Raw genomic sequence first — 19955 nt, 5'->3', positions numbered from 1 at the left:
GACTGAAGGGGTTGTTTAACAAACAGTGATGTCGTCACTTAGTTATCCTCACACAAATGATAACAGCAAAAGGAATTTCTGTTTGTATAACATTAAAACTTTCATTATGATTAATATCAGAAAATACAAGCCAAGTAGAAAATTATCTTTATCCATAACATAACATGTATATAATAATTGTTATTGTAATGAATGGCATGTAGAGAATAACCTCTATACAGTACATTAAAGAGGAACATGAATACATAATACAGTGGGGGCCCCCGTTATTCGCGTTCTCCGGATTCGCGGATTTCTCTCGGGAACGTTTCCCCGCATTATTCGCGGGAAATTCGCGCACTCGCTGTATTTTTCTATGAGAAATATCCACAAATTCCTGGTTCTTTGATCAATTTCATCATAAAAAAGTGCCCTTTTTGTGATAAAAATATTAAAAAACAAGGTATTAAAATTTTTAGTGGTTTTTCTTGAGATTTAACTAACAAAATAGGCTGTTTTTAGCATTTTTTACTAGGGGTTCTAAACATTTACGGGGGTCTTGGTACGCATCCCCCGCAAATAAGAGGGGGACCACTGTACTCTGAATATAAATTATCGTTATCATTGGCAAACAAATTAACTTTACCATATGGGAATGGTTAAAAGTCTACACCAAGTTTGGGAGTCCTTCTTCACTTTCTACTGCTCGCTTGGAATTTTCTCTGTCCCTAGTTTTTGTTTCTTTTTGATTCATCAGTAACGTCCATCTCTCTCTCTCTTTCTGTGTGTGTGTGTGTCTCTCCAACCACACTTAAAGACTCCTCCCCTAAAACAACTCTGGAGCTGACTGGTGGAACTCGTGCTAACAAAGATACTGTACCATATAATTTTTCAAAGTCTCTCATCAAGACGTAACAGGTGGACTTGTTTGCAAACTGTACATACCTATATAAACCTTCTCCCTATGGTTCATTAAGGAGATGTCAGTATACAAATCCAGTGGAATTCTTTTACGTATATGTTTTGGAACCCAGCTGTCTTCAAAAATATATAATTTTTTAATTTTCAATAATAGTAAATCAGTATGCTTGGAATGAATATTTCCCAGAAATTTAAGATTATGACATTTATTTATTGTGTCAATATAAATAACTAGAAAATATATACTCCAACCATCAATATGCCTCAATAACACAGTGGCTAAAGTACTTACATCAGTCAAATAAAAATTATCATTATTCATGTCTTTCAATGTCACTATCAACATAAGTGAACACAAAAGCACAGATTAGTAGTTCCATTTAGGCATGAGATCTGGGAGACCCAGCTTGACAAGGGTACAATATGACATGGTCTATTTTAAAATTCAAATATAGCCCATCTTATTTAAGTAGAGTACTACTAAAGAAAAAATTAGTGAATCCCTGTTCTTACTAGAAAAATTTGTAACCTGCTTCTGTTCTCTCTCCACTTAATTTCTCTTTTTCACCAAATACAAACTTCTTTAAAACAGTCACAAGTGATTCCCTAATGAAAGATTAGTTTTATCCTACTAGCAATGAAACAACTAGGTCATCAATGACAAAATGATGATTGTTTGCAACAGTATTCCTCCCTCACCAAATACTAGTGAGTTTCGACAATGTTTACAAAACAAGATCTCTTGTGTGCAAGCATTAATGAAACTGCAATAAGCCCAAAAAAAAAAAAACATTAAGCCTATTAAATGTCTGTGGGCCTGAACAGACCTGTGAAAGGGCTGCAATCATTATTTGCCCTAAAGCCACTTTACAAGGATGCATCCTAACCTAACTTCACCTACAACTTAGCAAATTTCCTAACCAAGAAATACCCGCATGGACCTCTCACATCCTAGGCTATATGAACTTTCCTGAGAAACAAGCATAAGAAAATAGCTGCTAATCTCCTCAAAAAAGTAACAATCTGCAACTTGCAGAATGTTCTATTTGACATATATAGCATGCTCATTACTATACAATTTTATTTGTATTCTTTACTAGTCTGCCAATGCTACAAAAAAAAAAAAAAAAAAAAAAAAAAAAAAAAAAGAAAAAAAAAAAAAAAAAAAAAAATCCACAACACAAAAGTGAAATTCAGACAATGATTTTACAAATATGTACGTATATCTCACCTGATATGGATGGAAAAATGCATGTGGGTTATGTACAGCCAAAGCACTGGCACTATGGACAAAATGTACTAGAAGAACACAAGTACAATGAAGTACTACTCTAATTTATCTGACTAAGTATGCTAGGACTTTTGCTGTCACAACCCTAGCTAGACAAGTGGCCATGTTGCAAATGAGCGACATGAAAGAACTGACATTTTACCACTGCAATATGATAAAATTAAAATTTTGCAAGTTATCTATACAACACCATACTGCTTATGAAATCTTTATATAAAAAAGACACTGCATATTTGTTTTGTTAAAAACAAAAAATAAGAAAGCAGAAAATATATCCTAACCTACTCTCTCTTAAACTAACTCTATACGTACGTACTATATAATATAATGCGAGGTACTGCATCCAAACCTAACCTCGGGAGGGGGCAAACTTTTCCTCAAATGATCCAATGCATAACATGAAGACTTCAGAACCTTTTCGACTTCATCAATGCAAGTTACAGATCAAATCAAAGCCAGTCGCCTGAAAAGGGCCTTTTGTCCTGTGGCACAAATCGTTGTTAGACAATATGATAATGGTGATGACCTACAGGAGTGACAGATTGCTGGGGCTTCAATGACAGTTAGCGTACCCTAAAATCCTAATAATTAATGTTTATATGCCATGGGAAATAACAATAATTTCGATCATTACTGCATGATCCTAGGGGAGTTCCACAGCATTATTCACGATTCTCCTGCTGATCATATTTTGTATAATTGGGGACCTTAATTCCCACCCCACAAACAATTTTCTAATGAAACTTACTCGCTTCTGTCAGAATCATGCTCTCCAAATCAGAGATGTAATGCTCCTCCCTCCCTCATCTATTCATATGTACATAATAGAGCGGACGCAATTAAAACCTCCTGGCTGGACCACTGCATCACATCTCCACAATTTCATGACTTTATTATGACCTGCAATATTCGCTATGATCTTGCAACGGGCTATGACACAATCCCATACAGGTGTCATCCAGTACCCCATCCCTCCCTACCGTGAGCCCCCTAACTACCGCCCACCAGCAGTAAACTAGGATCTTAAAAAACCACCAAACAGAAAACAGATACTTTAGTCCAACCACGGAAACCAGGTTGCAGTCAGTAGTTCAACCAGCAGACACCTTTGCACTAACACAAATTGTAGAAATGACCACCACAGGAGGGATCTGAATTGAATTCTATTCGAACATAATCTCCGCTATGCTTGCTTCGGGCAGGGATGCTATAGATTTCACCCAAGGGTTAATTCTCGTAATATACCTGGATGAATGACTTGGTTAAAGATCTGTATACGTTACATACTCACGTAGAACTGTTTTTGTTTTTTTACTGTGGAGGCAAAATGGTAACCCGAGGGAAGGACACTGCATTACTAATGAGACAGGAAAGAGCGCAGTTCAACTTGATCTTTAAGCACAGAAGATTAAGTGAAAAACTTAGAGCCGACGCAACATCTAGAAACTTTGAATCTGGTGATTATCCTTGTCTTTGGAAAGATATCCAGTCCTTAAATCCCAAAACTAAAAAGCTATCAAAGAGAGCAGGGGAAGCAGTCGGAGACAAAGCTATCATAAGTATGTGGGGCGATCACTTCAACAATATCCTGAATTGCATAAATAAATAATCAAGATTCACCAAGGGATGTAGATAACCTCCTTACTGACACCATTCAATTTCATTTTGCAGACCATATTATGCCAGGTAACATCAGCGATGCCATAAAACAGCCTACTAACAATAAATCACCGGTGTGATGGTCTTCCTGCAGAGGCTTTCAATCTCTGTCATCCGATAATTTACATTTTGCTAGCTACCTTATTCAATGTGTGCATAATTCACCAGTTTCTTCCACCCTACACTTAGTTCACTTGATACCATTAATCAAAAAGCTAAAGGATGCAGATGACCCTGGTAACTACCGGCCGATTGCAATCACAATGATCGCATCGAAGACACTTGGTAGAGTCGGTTCTTCTAGTGAGACTTCTCCCCTTTCTACACACCACTGACAACCAGTTCGGGTTTAAGCAAACCACTCAACCGACACCGCATCTACATACTGAAAGAATTGCTGAACTATTACCTATCATCAGCCTCTCCTGTTTTCCTTTGTTTTGTAGCTGTGAGAAAAGCATTTGACTGAGTAAACTACCTGAAGCTCTTCCTGAAGCTGCATAAACACACACCCCCCTATATCTAATTGGCATTTAACATTGTTGGTTCTCCACACAGCAATTCTGTGTCAAATGGGGTAACGTATTAGTACACCCTTCAGCTCCCCTAAAACGAGCTTGGCAAGGGGGCATTCTCTATCCATACTTGTTTAATTGAACTCACTCCCAATCGGATGCACTGTCAATGAAACAACTATAAACAACCTCTGTTTCGCGATGATATGGTTCTGATTTCACCAGTGCAAGGTCTCCAATGACTCATCGACACTTGCCGCCAATATGCAGAGAATTTGATATAACCTACAACAAAACAAAGACTCAGTACATGTCGCTGCTCCCGAGATCGCTTATGCATATTGCAGAACCACAAATTTTCCTCAGAAACCATATACTGGAATTTGTGCACGAATTTCCGTATTTGGTCACATTATCATCGACAACCTAAAAAGATACGGCAGACATTGAACTGAGGTGTCGTAAGCTATGTGCAACTGGCAACATGATTGCAAGGTTTGCCTCTGTCACCGAGACGTGAAACTGCTGCTCTTCCGCTCGTACTGCTAAAGCATCTATGGGTATTCCCTCTGGAGGACGAACTATACCCGAGAGACCACGTACGTATTCCCTCTGGACGAACTATACCCAAGAGACCATGAGACATATCACTGTTGTGCATAATGACATTTTGAGACGCCTCACAAACACTCCCCTCCCCGCTACCACTCCGCCACACAGATGTTCATAGAAAACCACCATGGACAATCTAAAAACTCATTGTAAGGCGAACAATGTCCAGTCTGGTAACCAGAGTGAGAAACAGCAGCAACTCGCCCATACAAAGCATCCTAAGGAGTGAAGCAAGAAGAAGATCTCAAATTGTGGGAAAGATGGGAAAATGAGGCCTTTGTCCCTAAAGGACTTAATCCCGTACATATTGGCATGATGTCATCTGCAGATTCTGTCATTATTATATATTGCTGATATTTTACTTTTTTCATTATTACTGTGAATTCTATCAAGTTAATTTTTTTTTTACATTCAATTTTCATATTTAGCTCTCTGGACCTGACTACTGCAACCACCTAAGGTCTCTAGTTGAAATTTAAGTTATATAATCTGTGCACTAACTGTTAAATAATAACTCAATGCATTTTCTTTCTAACCAATAGGCTATTATCACTGTTATTACCAGTATTATGATTACTACCTCATCTATTTTGTGGATAAGTGCCAATTATTCATTTTTTTATTATGTTCTCATGTATCTAGATTGTGTATGTTAGTACAGTCGTATTTTGTATATGGCCCTGAGCCAAAATAAAGGATATTATTATTATTATTATCATAAACCATTCTTGTATTTTGCATTATTTTTTAGTCGTGCTTTCAATGTTTCTGATGTTTGTTTTATTAACAACTGACCACACCATACCTGACCTACAGTCCCTACCCTGGTGCATGATTGGATACTAGGTTAAGCAGAACATTCCATAAAACTACCTTAATCTAAATGAAAACAAAAAATGAGATTAAGGAACTTAGATTTCACTCATTTAGTGTTTCCCCCCGCCAAAATCCGTGCTTTCCTCTAAAGATACTCATTTGGTGACAAAACAAGCAACCCAAACGTTCAAAGCACACAAAACCAAAACCATAGGAAAACAGTATTTTCAAGTCCAAAATGTAATTAAGGTATAGGCTAACAGAAATTACCTACGTAATACTTATCAGAGGATTACCCAGTTGGGCTTTCAGGACTGCAATTAATACCACTGTTAGCTACTACTACTACTAGTAAATTAGGTAGTAACTACCTACCTACTACTACTTCTCATACAATTACAACCTAGCTCGGCTAACCTACCTTACACTTACTTTTTGCAATACCTAAGGTTGAGTGTGCTGAAGCACAATGCGCACATTTCGAAACCTTCTGGTTTAAATTAATTTATAATCAATTAAAAGCAGCTGGACTGTTTACTTGAGTAACCGATGATGATAAAATCTCAAAAACACTTTTTTCCTTTCGACGTGGGGGCGAGGGCAATGGACCTCTTCCGAACAGGTATATAAACCATATTACTACTGTTCACTAGGTAGCCTATGGGCATCTGCCCAACAACGGCAATACCATTTTAAATCGTACGAGACATGCGATGCGACTCCTAAAAGCCAGTCTTAACACCTTGAGTTGTAGTCTCTCGCTAATGAATTTTAAACAACTAGAACAGACTGTCCTGAAAACCTGCTAGCCTACACCGGTAAGCAAATATACATTAACAAATTGAAGTTGACTCAATTAAATGAGTCACCGAACTGCACACTCAGTGTCAACTGTTGCCTGTGCCATTCATCGCAGGTATGTAACGCATGTAAACACACACTCACCTGGAACGAGAGTTTCCTTTTCTACATTCCTTGACAATTCCATCATAGCTTAAGAAAACAACACAGCACACCTACACATCTCAACTGCTAACACAACTCTGTCGCAAACAGACACTCTGAGGGAATCGAGAAGCGCATCGGATCGCCTCTCGCTCAGTGACAGCTGCAAAGAGCACATTCCAATCCTACTCGCTTCTGTCATGACTACGAGCCTAAATTAAAATCTCATTGATTGACACTCGCCACATCGTTATATCGAAGACAGTTCAAGAACGCCACAAATTTGGTTTAATAAATAAATTTTCTACTCATAAGAAGTAATAAAATAAACTTCCAGAGAGAGTTTGCGATGATATGATAAATTTCGTAAAGACCATATTTCCTTTAGTAATTTAGTTTTTTATCGATGATTAAGAAGATAATGAGTAATCTGTATGATTATAGTATAAAACGCTTATAATGTGACAGTTAACGTTTGCATATATCAAAATAATACGAGCCTATTCATTTTCGGGACCATTAGGGAATAGGGAGAACAGCAGTTGGCGAGTTGGTGTTGCAGCAGGTTGGTAGAGGTTGTGCCGAGTGGTGGGACGGAAGGTCACAGTGTCACGAAAATGGAAAGAAAGTATATGATCAAAGGGACTCTGAACTTCATATTGTTACTGATAGGTAAGTGTCTTGACGGTTACATGTTTTAATAAGAATTATCAAATGCCATGTTGTCTGTGACTTAATCGCAGCTGTTATATAGTATGCTTGCACTGCAAGTGGGCTGGGCCTCTGGATTCGTACCTTAGCTAGTAGATAGCGTGTCTAAAAGCTTCCGTCATTTCCATTTAAAGTACAGCAGTTTAATCGCCTCTTTAATGTTATTGGCCTGTTGAGCCTTTTATCAAATGAGTTTTAGAAGATTTGGCCTCGAACGCCAGATTTTTAATATAAATTAGTTAGGTATAAGCCTATTCTCTTAAACCATGGGCTAGTAGTACCTATGCTTGATAAGCCTATCGAAAGCCAATCGCAAATAGTAGCTATTAGGTACTACTAGCTACCTACTTAGGAGTGCCTACTATTTGTTAGGTGCGTAATATTGCTAGAATATAAATTAGCTATTAGAAGCAAGTTTCATGAAGTCTTCTTTCATGTTATAGTTCAATTACTGTAGTCAGGTTGTCTAGCTTACTACTACCAATAGCTTAGTCTCATCATAGCTTAGCCTAGACTGATTCTCAACCTTAACCTGGGATCGTTTAAGTGGATTAATATAGGATAAGGTATAGGTATGGTATAGTATAGTATAGCTAGCTACTATACTATTGTATTTTTGTTGGGGAGTTTTGTTGTCAATTTGCAATACTAGTTTGCAGATCTTTTATTTCTTTTGCACCATTAGTATTTCAAAAAGAATCTCGTGATTCTTAGACTTAAAGTACTAGGTATGCAGTCATTTAACATTTCTTAGTGTTTGTTGGGATATACCTAACCTGGTAGAACCTAATGTGTCATTTAGGCATACTGAAAGAAAGAAGTTTTATTTTTGTGTCGGTAATTCTAAAGAATAACTCCGCACGGATGCATGGAACGTGACCGCGAATACGACATCCACTAGGATTGGGCGCCCGGTGTATTTTGCCATGGTTAGCACTGGCCCTGGGGGTTAATTACAGTCGACCTCCCAAAAAATAATGGTAAATTCTTAATAAGCAACCCCGGAGACTATAGGAACCTGTATACCAAAGAAATACCCGACGCGGAGTGTGATTATTTAGATTTACCTTTTTGTCTGTTGTTGAGCACTTAGGTAATAGGGCTTTTTCTGTTGTGAACACAGATTAATTCAAATCATTCACTTCAGTACCCTTGGAATTGGCTATGATGTTCTTATTTGATAGGTGAAGGATAGCCAGCCTTTTCCTTCTCATGACTTCACCATGAACTCTTCAGCTATGAGTTACACTATGACATAACTTTGTATCATATTGCAATTACTATCAAATTGCCTAAAAATGATATCGTGGAGAGAAAAAATAAGATTATTGTTTTCAAGGCATAGGAAGACTCTTGAGTGCTATGTTACTGCTTCAAAGTAGTTATTTTTTCTTATTCCAACAGTAGCTAACTGATAGGCTACATACTAAAGTAGATTCACATCAGCTGTGAAACTGATGTTTAGGCCTACCCCTTACAATGCTCCTTATTGGCTGTTGTAAGCCAGTGGGTACAGGTCTGGAAACTCTCGGTCTTGCTCCGAGAGTTCACAGAGTGAGGATATATGTTCCGACCTCTCTTTCAAAAATTATAACTTTCATTACATCTCAGTTATACCTGCAGAAAAGGAGTGTTTCCGAATTTCATCACTAAGCATCTTCAAGCAATGATTAAGGATTATAATAATATAAGAATTATGTACTTCAGTTAAATAAAGTTTAATAACTTATATATTTGTTTATATATGAAATAAACATGAAATTCTAGATATAAATATATTCTTTCATTCCTTACATGAGATCACAATGCATTCATCTATTTGTCGTCTTGTGTTTTCATACAGTTTTTGTAGCTAAATGTCATGGAAGACAATGCTACCAAAAAAATTATCAATATGAAAATAACAAGCAAAACATTAAGAATATCAATCTCTCTCTTTTATCTTCATGTAGTCAGGTGTTGCTCACGTGATCACTTAATGACGTCCTCATCATGATCATGACCCCTCATAGAAGTCTTATTGGGGAAAAGAATATTAAGAGTTCATTATCATCACTATCATTTATCATCACCCTTTCATGTCTTTGTAGTGGTAATCCTATATGAAGAAAATCCTTACTGTGATATTAATACCTTAATTTATCCCATTGATTTTTCTTTCCTACAATCAGTCTTCCTATATCCTGCTCATAATTCCTTTTTATTATGGTATGGACACCTGTTATGAAGGGAGGAAGTGTCATGAACCATGAGAGAGAGGTCTGCTCCAAGTTCGATATTAGATAAACAAAAAAGAATTCAACACAACAGTTGAAACTGGGGATACGAATATAGAAAGATACACAAAACACAACAAAGGTTATTTACAAGCTTACTAACAAAGATAAATGCAGAATGGTATCTCCTATTTACATAAAAAAAGGCAAAATCTTACAATGCGTGAACTGGGGAAGAAGTGAGGTAATTCAAATACTTGCTGGCCATTTTTTGCAACTCGAAAACGATGGTTTCACAAAGGAGAACTGTATTGTAGACGTCTTCTTGACACGTGTTGCAGAAAACAGTGTCTATTCTTGATACTTGAAGGGCAGGAACTCCTCAAAACCTCGTGTAAAATGTTGCTTCTCTGAAGTCTTGCTCTATGTCGAAATGCCTCGGTCTCCGTCCACGTCCTGATTCTGACGACTTGACCAGAATTCAAACAACTCTCGAGCGACTTTTCCTCTCTGATCCTTCGTTGGTTCCTTCTTCTTTTATCTCTCTCTGACGATCTCTGCTGCTGATTTCTCACTGATAATCTGATCTGTGGGCTCTTACTGACGATCTGCTTCCTCCTTTACTTCGTCAGTCGTATTTATACGGTGACTGGGGGGCGTGGCCTACAGGGAGGCAGAGGAAAAAAACGTCACAGGCTCCCGAGATTATAGAACTTCGTAGAAGGATCTGGACGAAGTATTACATCAGAAATCGCGGGGTTCCTCACATCACGTTTGGCGCCTGTCAAGTTTCCACAACACTCCTGCCGATTCTAGAACCATCATGAGAACAGGCACCTCCAACACATGCGCTGAATGCTCCTTGCTGCAGAACTTCTCGAAGATGCGTTTTCCTTTTGTCCTTTATCTTTCTTTGCTATAAAGCAATTACCATGACAGGAACGTCATGTTGGAAGACATACGATGGAAGTGGAAGTGCGGGGTAGAAGGAAGGAGGGAAGACCAAGAAAGAGATGGCGTGATTGTGTAGGGAAGATATATTGAAAGGTATAAATGAGAATGAGGCAACAGGACAGAAATCGATGGAGACGACTCATTCACAATGGTGACCCCATATAAAAATTGGTTTTAAGCTAGGAAGAAGAATATATAATAATAATAAATACGATTTTCTTTCATAATTCTTATATCATTATATTCCTTAAATCATTGGCTTGAAGATGTTTAGTAATGAAATTTGGAAACACATCCTTTTCTGCAGGTTAAAACTGAGGTGTAATAAAAGTTATATTAATTTTTGAAAGAGGAAGGAACATACATCCTGCCTATGTGAACTCTCAAGCAAGACTGTGAGTTTTCCGCCAGCCCTGATGATTGACTTATTAACTGTAATGAGGAGCGTTGTTTGGGAATGGCCTAGAAATCAGATGCACAGCTATTGTGAATCTATGATAGTTATATTGTAATATGGATGAATATGTAAATGGAGAAGTGATATAATTTTCTCTGCAGTACTATACTCTGTTTTTTTTCATCTGTCCATCCGCCTGTGGTGGTTTTGTATGGCAACACTGCGTCCCGGGCTTTGGATAGTACATTTTAGCTTACATTCAATCGATTATAATAATATCCTATTTTCGATATTAACGGTGTAATTCGCATACAGTAAATTATTAAAACACTTTTCAGTTGCAAATGTAAGCCCAGATCTCCTTTACTTTTACCTAAACTTACACATAGCGTAACTATCTAAAGCCCGGGACGCAGTGTTTACCATACAAAAAAACACCACCAGGCAGATGGACAGATGAAAAAAAACGGAGTATAGTTAATGTCATTAAAGTTAGCTATTACAGTAAATGAGACTTAAAGTGAATTTGACATCCACTTGCTGTGTACATATTAGTCGATATATATATATAATATATATATATATATATATATATATATATATATATATATATATATATTATATATATATATATATATATATATATATATATATATATATATATATATATATATATATATATATATATATATATATATATATTATATATATATATATATATATATATATATATATATATATATATGGTGTATATTATATATATATATATATATATATATTATATATATATATGTGTATATATATATATATATATATATATATATATATATATATATATATATATATATATATATATATATATATATATATCTATATATATATATATATATATGTGTATATATATATATATATATATATATATATATATATATATATATATATATATATATATATATATATATATATATATATACACGTATATACATACATACATACATATATAGGTTAAGAATTTGGCTCTAGGATAGGTTTATGTAAGAGTTGAAAAGTTGCTGCCCACATGGCAGTCATTGGGTGTTCGTATTTTAAAAGTTGTATGTGCCAGAATTAATAACACTGTAGATTTAATTGTCCTTTGTGGCCTAGGTTTGTGTGTCAGTTCTGTTCGTGCACTATATCTAAACAATCAGTTACTCCACCAAATCAGCTTGTGCCTATGCAAGCTTGTGATACTAGTGTATATTACAAGCAAGAGATTTCAGACTTCACAGCAGACTTTAGGTGTATCAGCAACTTAGTAGCTACTCATGATATGTGAAAGTTCCAAATTTTCCTTCCATAAAGAGTAGCTTAAGCTACACTTGCAATGGCATATCTTAATGCATGGATAATTGTGTTTTGGGGTAGTAAAATCTTGTCTATCAGTGACTAAGACAGTCCAGGTTGTCATGCAGGTTTCTGCCCCAGTAGAGCCTGTGTTCACGGTTCATTATCTGCTGCTATGCCAGCTGCGCTCTTGGTGTGTCAGCGTTAGAGCCATGACTACCATAGGGTCGTGCTGCAAGCCTTGGTATCTTGCGTGACCCAATTTTTTTAGTAGTATTTCTTGACCACTTATCTTCAGCTTAGGGGCCCACTGCTGCTTTTCTTAATTGGGAGGTCTACCCCAATGACGTTTACAGTGGTCCCCCCGTATTGCGGGGAATGAATGTGTACCAGACCCCCGCCCACGAAAAGTTAGAGAACCCAGAAAATAGTTGGAAAACCCCATATAAAAATGCTTAAAACCTCCTATTTTGTCAGTTAAAACTCAAGAAAAACCCACTAAAAATTTTTATACCAGGTTTTTTAATAGTTTTTATCACGAAAAGTCCATTTTATGATGAAATTGATTAAAAAAAAAGAATTTTTGGATATTTCTCATAAAAAAAATACTGCGAATAGGCGAATTTCAGCAAATAATAGGCAGTAATGTTCCGAGAGAGAAATCCGCGAGAAACCACAAGTCTGCGAATATGGGGTGCTCCACTGTACTGCTGCTTTACATATTCTCAAGCAGCTTCCTCATCTGCTTGTATTGACCTTGTACTCAGCTATTGTGGGAGAGAAGATTGAGACTGAAGGCTGAAGTAAGATGAAGCGTAATCTTCTCTTCCTCTTTGTCCTTCTCCCCTCCTCTGTGACTTCCTCCTATATTGTAGTTAGGGACTGCGAACCTGGTTAGACGTCATCTTTTCACTTCTCAGGATGAGATGGCTCTCCTCACACTCTTCTCTTGCTCCTCACACTTTCTACAGAGGTGTTACGTATATAGGGAGTTAACATTTCCCTGTCTGTCAGGAATCTTGTAGGATTTTAGGGTCCTTAGTTGGAGAGGCACTTTTTTGAGATAACTTGCCACATCTGTGAGTGTATTCATCTCAGGGAAAGTACCTTCAATAACCTGATCCCACAGGCTTAACAAACCTTGCAGTTCTTCCCAAATCAAGACTGATGTTTGATTGTATGATATCCACTAGCTAGTCTTCATGAAAGTGAAAAAAACTGATATACAGATCAGTAGATTTCTTGCACTCCAGCTAATAGTAAGCTGCTTCTCCCATCTCTGACATTTCAGTAGAAAAATTATGTACTGTAAGACACTGAGAAGAAGATAAGGTTGGTTCCTACACCATATACAAACCCTCTGTCCTTTACATAAGGAATTACTTTCAGCATGGGCTGGAATTACGGCCATTAAATTCTTGAAGAAGGTGGTTAGGCAGTAACTACCGTCTAATAGGTGGGTAGGCCCGACTGCCCGGATGTAATTTTTCTAGCGCCTAGCTGGATCCGGTTAAATCACAGATGAAAGCAAGGAATCTTGTGAGATCTGGCAACGAGTGCGTATATCCAATGAAAAGTGGTCAAGGACCACGCACCCACGCCACAGCATTCAGTCTTTTCTTAAACCGCTTGGATGAGAGTTGTGGTTGACCTCTCTCGGCCTTTACCCAATTCATTGCCCGTTTTTCGCTTGTGTTTCTGTGTGTTTTTGCTTTTATTATGGCTTCTTCTGCTCCTTCTCGGCCTTGTCAGTGTGTGTGCCTGGGAACTCCAGGTTCCTGTGTTCTTGTTTTTTGGCTTCTTCAGCAACCGCCTCCTGCACATCACTTGTAAGATGTTGTTTGTAATGTTTGTATAATAACGAATCCCTGCACGGAATGCCGTGCATGGCCTAGAGAGCGGGGAAGTTTATTTTGATAGAGTTTCTACTCTTCCTTCATGAGAAGGATTTTCCTCTTCCCTTCCCGATGCTTCGTCTCCTGCCACTGTCACACACTCATGCTAGTGTTGTGCCTTTGTCCCTTTCCTTTTCTTCCATCGATTCATCATTGAAAGTATCGGGAGGCCCAAAGGCTGATTTCTTATATAATGTCGCCTCCTCTTCCTCGGCAGTTAATTTAATTTAATTCCCAAGAGGGAGGAGGGGCTTTTTCATTAGTTTTTTTAATTTCAGATTTGGAGGCGTCCAAACCCAAAGTGCGGCGCTCTGGGTGATGCTTAGGCTACGTGGTCCACCCTTCTTGGAGGGCTTGCTGACGCACTACTTGGGTGCTCGCCACCCCCCTCCTCAGCCCCGCTAGTGACGTCACAGGGGTCAGCCATTTCGTGTTTCTCCGCCAGTTGCGTCTGCTTCCTGTTCAGATCGAGGGAAAGTTGTGACATCACTCGCCGTTTATGACGTCATTTCCATCGATGCCATCACTCCCGAGTTGCCTTTCCACTGCGCTGCCTCGCTCTTCTGTGTCGTCATCGTTTGCTTGCTGCCGTGACATCATCCAGTTCGCTGCATCTCCTTTCCATGTTGTCGGCCCATTCTTTTGCTGATCCATGTGAGGCCTTATGCCAGGTGGTTCTTAAGTGATTGGACTCTGTTTTGAAAGACAGGTTTGCAGCCATGTCGGCTGGGAGGACTGGAAGCAAGCATGTTGCGTCGCCCCCGCCTCTGCGAAGAGGTTGTGTAAGGAGCCAGTCCTGTCTTCCCTCCTCCTTCTCCCCCGTCTCCACTGTGTCGGCGTATCAAGCATTGGAAAGCTAAGGACTTTGCCCATTCTTCGTCGTGCGGTGAGGAGTGGCACGCCCATCATTCCTGTGAGTGTGGGTGTAATTGATTGTTAGTATTTCTTCCCCTTGTGCCAATCTGCAGTGGCTACTTTCATCCCCACCCTACATCGAGTCGCGAGTGTGTTTCAACCTCCCACATTCGTGTACAAGTTGCAGGTGCTTCCGCTTCCCTCCTCCTCCTAGGGCCTATTCGTCGCTGTAAGAATCTCAAGGCGCCTGTCAAGAGGTCGAAGGTTGTGAGCACAGAGTAAGTTCAGCAGGAGTGTTTGCCTCGCCCTCTCCCTGGTACTTCCCAATGTTCGACTCCGAGGATTCTCATTCTATTTCGAGTGTTTGAGACACTTCACCTACATGTTATGTGTGTTTGTTCCGCCCCGCACGTGCACGTAAGTGGCCACGTACGAGAGTCATCTCTTGAGAGAGTGCAACCAGTGATGTCCCTAGTGTTGTGGTTGGTTTGTTGCAGAAGTTGGCGCTTGGATCCAGCTCAGACAGGTTGGTTGGTGTTTAGGGCTGTTTGGCTGCTGGCTCCTCTGTTGGTTTACACGAGGAAGGCGCTTTAGATGAGCGTGCACATTCTTCTCGTCATCGGTCTCTGTTGCTGGAGCAGGAGGAGGGAGACGTGCAGAGTTTTTGTCCTCCTTTACGGAAGTTGTCGATCTCATTCGTTGGTTCAACAATTTGGAGAGTAGGACTCGGGCTCATTGTCATTTTGCTTTCGGCCATCATCCGTATGGAGATGTATGTTTGTGAGCTCTTGCGGACTAGCCATTAATTATTTTGCTGGTGGGATCTTTAATTTTTTTATTTTGAATAAATATGTATATACTGTATTTGATATTAATAATTAATTGACTCTAATAATTAATATGCAAATCCACATTTTTTTATAGCCTTGATAACAAGGGTATGCCAACATCTTTATCAGTAGTACATATTTTTCGCCCTTTAACTTTAGGACAAGACATGTATTCATCCGAAATTTGCGCTTACACTTATGTAGAGCTTTGAACTGCATTCCAACCCAACCTTCTACCTTCTAGGTGAATGGTCAAGTACCGGTCCTTGTTGTGTTGGACCTTAGGGTCCAAAACACGTAGGGAGGCAGCAGACACAGAATCCCTTTTGTTCTTCTCGGATCTATGGAAATTGTGGGGAAATCCGGTTCTGGACTTTTTTGCCACAGCCAAGAACCATCCTTCCGCATGGGCAACAGATGCAATGTTGATAGACTGGTCAGACAAGGACTTGTATGCCTTTCCTCCATTCAGTATGGTGGAGAGAGGTCATCAACAAATTCAGATCTTGTCAAAACCTCACGATGACGCTGATTGCACCTTACTGGCTAGTTGGTTCAGAAATGGTTTCCAGATCTCTTGGAATTACTCACAGACTTCCCAAGACTGTTACCAGCGCCTCAGTGGCGTGGTTGGTATGGGTGTTTTGCGTCCCACCTCAGTGGTCGCGGGTTCGATTCTCAGCCATTCCATTGAGGAGTGAGAGAGATGTGTATTTTTCGGTGGTGATAGAAGTTCACTCTCGAGCGTGGTTTGGAAGTCATGTAAAGCCGTTGGTCCCGTTGCTGAATAACCACTGGTTCCATCGTAAAACACCATATAAACAAAACAAAAAAAAAAACCAAGACTGTTACCCCAAAAGACCAGTTTGTTCAGACAACTCCACTTCAGATGGTATTGCCAAAGACTTCCACTCTCACTCTGACTGCCTTCAGACTGTCAGGAAACTCCTGCATGCAAAAGGCTTTTCAACCCTAGCTGCAAAAAACTGTTGCACAATGCAGAAAACAGTTGCCCAGTAAAGTATGTCAAGCAAAGTGGGCAGTCTTTTGGTCCTCGGTGTAGGAGAGATAAACACCTCTTCTTCTAAAATGTTATATATAATTGCTTATTTCCTGCTATATTTGAGATCTTTGAGGGGTTGTCTATGTCCACCATTAAAAGAGATGTACTATGTTGAGCTTTGTATCTCGGTATTTAACAAAGGGGAGTTGACCTCTCTGCCAATAAAGGTTTGTCATATCTCTGAAGGTCTTTTGACATGACTAAGTTGAAAGAGAGTAAAGCATTAACTTGAATCTGGACGTGGTACATTGATGGTCTTTCAGAGCCATGTTTCAAGTCTCTAAATTCTGCATCTTTGAAAGATTTCACAAGAAAAACCTTGTTTGTTTTTAGTAGCCTTATCCACTGCCAAAAGAGTAGGTGAACTGCATAACAATGGATAAGAAGATTAGATTTTTCCCTGGTTTGATGCTGTATGTTCATTTACTCTAGGTTTTCCAGCAAAAAACGAGTTGCCTTCTGAACCATGGACTCGTTCTTTCATGATTAAAATCTCTCAGAATTAATAGGTCCAGGAGAAGAGGATAGGCCCTTATGTCCAGTCAGAGCCTTGAAGTATTATCTTCTTTGTGCGGATAAGATTCATGATAATTCTGATCACCTGTGGTGTTCAGTTACAAACCCTTCATGACCTCTCCCAAAAAACACCTTGATATTTTTGCTGATGAACTTCATGGAAGATCACTTGCAAATCAGTGAAACATACCTTAATTCTGTGAAAGTGGAAGCTCATGAAGTGAGAGCTGTTGCTACTTCACTCTCTTTTAAACGTAACCTCTATCTGACATCAGTAGCACAAGCTATGCCTTGGAAATGCAAGTCAGTGTTTGCTCCCATTACTGTGTGATGTCAAGACCATTTACTAGAATTGCAGTAACATAGGTCTGTTTTTAGTGGCTGGCACAGTGTTGGGTGATGGTGTATCAGAAGTCTTTTCTTCATACCCTTGTTCTTCTTTTCTTTGATGATGGTGTTGAGTCACAAGGGAAGCCTTGGGGTACTATACTCTGTTTCATCTGTCCATCCGGCTTGGGGTTTTTGTATGGTAACACTGCGTCCCGGGCTTTAAATAGTCACGCTACGTGTAAGTTTTAGGTATATAAAAGGATATCGGGTGTACATTTGCAACTGAAAAGTGTTTTAATAATTTTACTGTATGCGAATTACACCATTAATATTCGAAATGGATTATTGTTATTATTGTTGAATGTAAGCTCCCTTTTCGGGGTGGCGAATGGAACAGCCAGACGCAGTGGCGGGAAAATTGCTTCTCTCGCTGTTCGCTACGGCAAGATGTCAACGTATTACTTCATTATACGTAAGTATATCAGTATGTACTGTTAATTTTTATAAAGTGCGTTTCAGCCAGATACGATATGAAGTAACTTGGTTTCAGCATCTGTTTGATGGAATTTGCGTCTGGCTGTTCCATTCGCCACCCCGGAAAGGCAGCTTACATTCCCCGACAATTAATAACAATTATCATCCTTATTTGCGAATATTAACGGTGTAACTTCGCATACAGTAAATTATTAAACACTTTTCAGTTGCAAATGTACAACCAGATATCCTTTATTTACCTAAAACTTACACAGCGTAACTATTTCAAACCCGGGACGCAGTGTTACCATACAAAAACACACTGGCGGATGGACAGATGAAAAAAAACAGAGTATAGTTACTTGGAGTACTCGCCAGTCCTGATTATTAGTTGGGTGTTATTTTTTTAGCGTTTGGTGTTCACAACTATATTAACTAGTATTTTCGATGTGTTTTGGTACCAAGTCCTGGGCAGCCATTGCATTGTGTATTCTTGGTAGCCCACAGGCTTTTCTTTAGCTGGAGTTGATTCTGCTGTAGTTGAAGACAGTTCCTGGCTATACCACCACATCTCTGCAAGTTAAGTTGAGTGCCATCCAGAGGCAGGAATTATCAGTAGCAGCTCTCTTAACAGGTAAAGAACAACAATCTTTTCAACTAAATGGTAGCAATGTTTCCCGTTTGTTCATCTTATCCCTATATGAATTGAAAACTAGTGTATCCATGCATCCACAGTGCAATGTGGGATTCAACTATGTTATTACATGGTAAATTGCATACATAAAAATGATATTTTCATACAATCAACTTACTGTCAGATATATACATAGCTAAGACTCCGTCGTCCCCGACAGAAATTCAAATTTCGCGCCACTCGCTACAGGTAGGTCAGGTGATCTACCGGCCTGCCCTGGGCGGTCAGGACTAGGAACCATCCCCGTTTTCTATCATATTTTCTCTGTCGCCGGCGGTATCAACATTGTTGCTATTACTCCTGACTTAGATTCATATTTCATCCTTTGATCATCGTTTCTCGGCTTTTTGGTGACGTATTTGGATCGTGTTTTGCATTCGCTACTGTGGACTGTTTTGGAATAACTCTTTTGGATTTTTCTCAGTATGTCTGATTCAAATGTGAGTGTGAGAATGTGTGTGAATGTAGGCTGCAGGGTGAGGATACCGAAAGCTTCGGTTGATCCTCACACTGTATGCCGTAAATGTAGGGGGTTTAGTTTCAAGTGTTCTGCTAAAAATTTAAATACTTGTAAGGACTGCGAGGGATTAAATGCAGAAGAGTGGAAGACTTTGACTTCTTATTTGAAGAAGTTAGAGAGGGATAGGGTTAGACGTCTAAGAAAGGTGTGAGTTCAAGGCCTATTGAGCCTTTCACGGATAATTCTAATCCTACTGATGTAGATTCTCCCTATGTATCTCATTCTCAGAGTGCTTTTTCGGATTCGGCCTCGGAAATCGCCAATCTGAAGCTACAATTAGAGACATGAAGTCAAGATGGCTGACTTCAAAGGTAAGGCTAGTGAAAGTGAGCATTACAGTGAAGTGAGTTCTCCCAGTGTTGTGGAGGGGGCGTTTGATCGTCCCTGCGACGCTCCCAGGCCTAGACCTCTTCCAAGCTCCCATGCCCAGAGGAGA

General features: G+C 39.1%; 1 protein-coding gene across 4 annotated transcripts in view; it reads left to right on the top strand.

Moving 5' to 3' along the window:
• The window catches only part of LOC135215648 (phospholipid phosphatase 1-like), a 283884-nt gene that overhangs the window by 61572 nt on the left and 202357 nt on the right, over positions 1-19955 (top strand). The window contains exon 1 of one of the 4 annotated variants that reach the window (XM_064250570.1): positions 7281-7410. The exons of the other annotated variants lie outside the window; for them this stretch is intronic. Within the exon in view, the coding sequence (XP_064106640.1) occupies positions 7356-7410 (55 nt within the window). The 5' untranslated portion in view covers positions 7281-7355. Of the gene's footprint in view, positions 1-7280; positions 7411-19955 lie in introns of those variants that run through there. 4 annotated transcript variants of the gene reach the window in all.

This window comes from Macrobrachium nipponense, chromosome 5 (assembly GCF_015104395.2).
Source record: "Macrobrachium nipponense isolate FS-2020 chromosome 5, ASM1510439v2, whole genome shotgun sequence".
Taxonomy (NCBI): Eukaryota; Metazoa; Arthropoda; class Malacostraca; order Decapoda; family Palaemonidae; genus Macrobrachium; species Macrobrachium nipponense.
The sequence above is the reverse complement of the archived record's forward strand: the minus strand, read 5'-3'. Positions and strand labels throughout refer to the sequence as shown.